At 37.8% G+C, this 4297-nt stretch overlaps 1 protein-coding gene across 3 annotated transcripts; it reads right to left on the bottom strand.

Moving 5' to 3' along the window:
* Positions 1-230: 230 nt before the first annotated feature.
* si:ch211-198c19.1 (uncharacterized protein LOC100151013 homolog) lies at positions 231-3596 on the bottom strand. Of its 3 annotated transcripts, none has more exons than XM_059338628.1 (2): positions 3572-3596; positions 231-1033 (listed from the first exon to the last, which is right to left on the bottom strand). In XM_059338628.1, exon 2 carries the CDS (start codon positions 1020-1022, stop codon positions 480-482), a length of 543 nt encoding a protein of 180 aa, XP_059194611.1. In that variant the 5' UTR covers positions 1023-1033; positions 3572-3596; the 3' UTR covers positions 231-479. The 3 variants fall into 3 exon arrangements, with proteins under 3 accessions (XP_059194611.1, XP_059194610.1, XP_059194613.1); XM_059338627.1 differs by lacking the exon at positions 3572-3596 and adding an exon at positions 2518-2639; XM_059338630.1 differs by lacking the exon at positions 3572-3596 and adding an exon at positions 1539-1575.
* Positions 3597-4297: the final 701 nt, after the last annotated feature.

Raw genomic sequence — 4297 nt, forward strand, 5'->3', positions numbered from 1 at the left:
TTTTTACTTCCTCTATGTCTTTCATCAAATAAAGACAAAAAAAGGGAACAAAGAACTGTAGTTACATATATAACTCTCATCTGTGTATATTTAAGGTGGTCTACATGAAGAAAAGACACACACACACACACACACACACACACTGGACCACCAATTCTACAGTTATTGAAAAAAACAAAAAAAAAATACTCTTAAGAAGCACATTTGAAATTGTACTTTATTTTGTTGAAACTTACATATTAAACAGACAGGGAGGCTGTGCAGGGTTACATTCCTGACTCATAGCAAGGCTTTAAAATAAGCTCATCAAAGTACTCTGGCACTTTTTTGCATTCTGACTACAAAGAAAAGCAGCAGCCAAATACTGTATGTCAATCAAGATTGTTCAAACATGTTTAAAATTCCATCGCCGTTTTTTTTTTTTAAAGAATCACAGAGCTATTAAAATTGTCAGAGAGAGATTTTACATCAGAAGTACATCACATTTCTATGCTAATGTGGACTGCTGGGTGTCGAAGAGAGGCGAGAAGGTTGGGGCCAATTATGTACGTCTCTTTTGGGTTATAATGTGCAGACGCATAGATTTGGTCTAAGTGTTTATTGTTTTTGTTGTATCTCACCAACACTCTGTCCATGTTGCTGTCAGGGTCGCTGCGGTTGTAGTACCGTCTAACATCATATGGTAGGTCCTCGGAATGAGGAGAATTAAGGTTTCCAATGGTGTAGTAGCTGTATTGTTTTTTGTCCTTAATTACCGGAAGCAGACTCTTGGGCCCTCGATTTTTGAACTCGTGAAATCCGTACTCTCTTCGAATGGGATCACACAGAGCAACCATGTTATTGTCCATGCAGTCCTGAACATACCAAACCAGCAACTTGAGGCCGTGGCGAGGCGGCGGTCGACCAAACCCACTGTCCTGCAGCTCTTGGTCTGAGTCAAGGGTTATCAGAGCTGGGGTCACAACGACTGACAGCACCAATGTGAAATGAAACAAGAGTTGCATCTCTTTGCCGTGTGTCATGTCGACGTTATCTATAAAAAAAGATCACAATATCTTGATGAAACTCCACTGCACTGCAAAAAAAGAAAAGTTGGGTGAACTAAAAATTTCAAGGCAACAAACTTCGATAAAATTTTAAGTTGGACAATTAAACTAAATATTTTAAGTTTTGTTTTTGAGTTTGCTCAACTCTGAATTTCTCTGGCACGATTGTAACGCCGCTATGAAATGTCAGCTAATGTTGTGACCACAATTTTGAGTTAGCATTGATACGCTAATGGCTACTCTTGTAGCTGTAACAAGCAGCACCGCTAGCATCAGTTAGCCGCTAGCTTCAGTTAGCCGCTAGCATCAGTTAGCCGCTAGCACCAGTTAGCCGCTAGCATCAGTTAGCTGCTAGCATCAGTTAGCCGCTAGCATCAGTTAGCCTCTAGCTTTCGCTAATGACCAAATTTCACAACAAAGAAATAAGAGTTATCAGAACTATTGTCCCTTGTTGTGAACCCCAACTTAAAGATATAAGTAACAACAACTCACCAACTTGTTTTTGAGCAGACAACTGGCTTCCTTTGTTGTGCTAACTTACATTATTGCCCTAAATGTCAATAATTTATATTTCCAAGTTTTACCAACTTAAATCACTGTTTTAGGCCAAAAAATACAAGTTTGCTTTTTTGCAGTGTGTATATGAGTGTAACTACACTGCCCTACAAAGGCTAACTGCAGTAACTACATATTTGGTTGAAATTGAGTTATAACTAAAAATGAACTCCTTGATGTCTGTTTTATCTTGTGACAAAGTTTTAGATTCCAATTTTGCTTTATTTCAGAGAAATAATTGTATAAAAATTGCAGTAACTACAAAATCCAACTCAAAACCAAAGCAGGCAGCAGTAACTTCACTTTGACTGTGATACAGTGCAGCCTTGAATTTCTTCATTGTGTTGAACAGTGAAGACAAGAACAATATAAATTATAAGTTTATTTAATAGGGAAATTATTATCTAGATAGTGATTAGGTAAAAAAAAAAGTGAGATACAATTATATTAAGTCTAAAATATAACATTTCTTTATAACATTAAGTGTAAAATACACACATCTTTTTAAAAAAAGAGTTGTTAAACACTTTCAAATACATTTATAACAAAATCAGTTTGCGGATGTTTATTCACTAAAAAACAAAATATAAAAGCTGAAAGAAGACAACAACATTGTAGTTACTGCATTACTATTAGAACCTTTTACAGTAATGCAAAACCAGAGTGCAGTAACTACATTTTTGGTGTCAAAGGTCAAATAAATTGTCATTATTTTAGAGCATAAAAATGACATCATCAATACATGTAGAAATAAGTGTCATATCACTTATCTACATGTAACCTGTTTGGCTGGCCAGTTAAAAAAACATGAAAACACTTTAAAGCAGTTTTTCTCAGTTTTACCCTTTGCATAGTTACTGCAGTTAGACTTTGTAGGGCAGTACAGTACATATAATTTTAAGCTTTCACATCTTACCTCTTAGTTGGTAAAAATAGAAGCGAGTTTGTTTGTAACAGCCTTCTCTAAATGTGCCTGCAAGTACAGCTTAAATCTATACGTTCTGCTTCGGATGAAAGAGCTGCTGGGCCCTGTGGTTGACTTCTGTCTTGTGAGTGCAGGATAAAAGCAGCGAGCTTGATATTTGACAGAGGTAGAACTATTTTTCTCCCTATTTGCGATGAAAGAGGAAGTGCTGCGTTGGCTGCACAGCTGGTCTGCAGGAAGTTAGGTTTAAATTTAGACAAGTTAAGCCTCACTTTGAAATATCCATGACTGTAATATTGACTATTGCAAAGTAAAGGTATCAAACCAAGGGTTGCATATGTAAAGACTGATCATCATAGTGAATTATGTATTTTTATATTTTTATGAAATAGCCACGGATTCGCTTAACTCAAAATCCGTGGAATAGCCACTGAATCACTCAAATTTCCGTGAAACTGACACGGATTTCGTGTCTTCTCATTATTTTGCTGTTGCTATTGACTCTTATGAGATGTGTGATGCCAATCAGGTGTCAATCAGAAACTTGATCTGGCAGCATGTGAGAATGTGCCCTGCTACTGTAAGTAGTGAGTACAGTCAGTACAGTTGGTGTCTGTTCCAAGAATCGGCATGCCACGTTTGACTGATCTGGATAGGGTCTGTGTGTTAGGGCAACTTCAAGCTGGTGTTCCGCAAAACCAAGTTGCGGCATTATTTGGAGTGAACCCTCGTACCATCTCCAAAGTGAAGGCCAAGTTCAATATAACGGGGGATGTCAGAGACAGGCCATGAAGTGGGCGTCCCAAGAAGACGACACCCCAAGAAGACCGTTTTCTCACAGTGTCAGCACTTAGACATTGTAGGCTGACTTCAACAGATTTGAAATCAAGGTTTGCAAGACAATATGGCCGACGGCTCTCTGCTGTGGAGAGGATGGAATGGCCTGCCTGCAGTCCTGATGTCAACCCCATTGAACACTGGTGGGATCAGCTTGGGCGTGCTGTTCGTGCCAGAGTGACCAACACAACCAGGTTGGCTGACTTACGACAAATGCTGGTTGAAGAATAGGATGCCATCCCACAGCAGCGCGTGACCAGCATGAGGAGGAGGTGCCAGGCTGTTGTGGCTGTATATGGTTATTCCACACGCTACTGAGGCTCATGTTCCTTAAATTAATGAATTGTTAAATTGTCAATATGTCTTGTTTCTTCAAACTTCAATCATCCAATCCACCAAACACCAAACGAGAGTCAATGGCAAAGTAGCCTAGGCATTGGTAGAGAAGATTTGGCACATTTTTCTTTGGCGCAACCTACATACTCAGCTCTGCTGCTAATCCCACAAATGGATGTTCCTTACACATGTGGTACCTTTTCAGAGGGGAGGCTTCAGGCTTTCCGACGGTATAAGATTTATTGCCAAAAAGCATTGTTACGACAAAATAATCTACCAAACACAAATTGCCTTACTTTTTGTGCGTAGTTTATATATGTTTTATTTTCTAAATATTCACTCAGTGAATGTACATAATCCCTTTGTATGCTGGAATAGCCACGGGATATGACTGTCATTGACTTGCATTGTAGCGAAATCTGTCAGTCATTTTTTCCTTTATGTATATATATATATATGGATATTAATAATAATGGATATTAGTAATAACAATGATAATAATGATAACAAAATGTGTGATTTTTATCCATAAGGATAAAAATCACACATTTTATTATCATTATTATTATTAAAATCAATTTTTTTTCTTAATGAAAAG

This window comes from Centropristis striata, chromosome 8, assembly GCF_030273125.1.
Source record: "Centropristis striata isolate RG_2023a ecotype Rhode Island chromosome 8, C.striata_1.0, whole genome shotgun sequence".
Lineage (NCBI taxonomy): Eukaryota > Metazoa > Chordata > Actinopteri > Perciformes > Serranidae > Centropristis > Centropristis striata.

What these genes read in the sequence shown, in the direction of transcription:
- si:ch211-198c19.1 (XM_059338628.1), bottom strand. Translation starts at nt 1,022, where the DNA reads ATGACACACGGCAAAGAGATGCAACTCTTGTTTCATTTCACATTGGTG.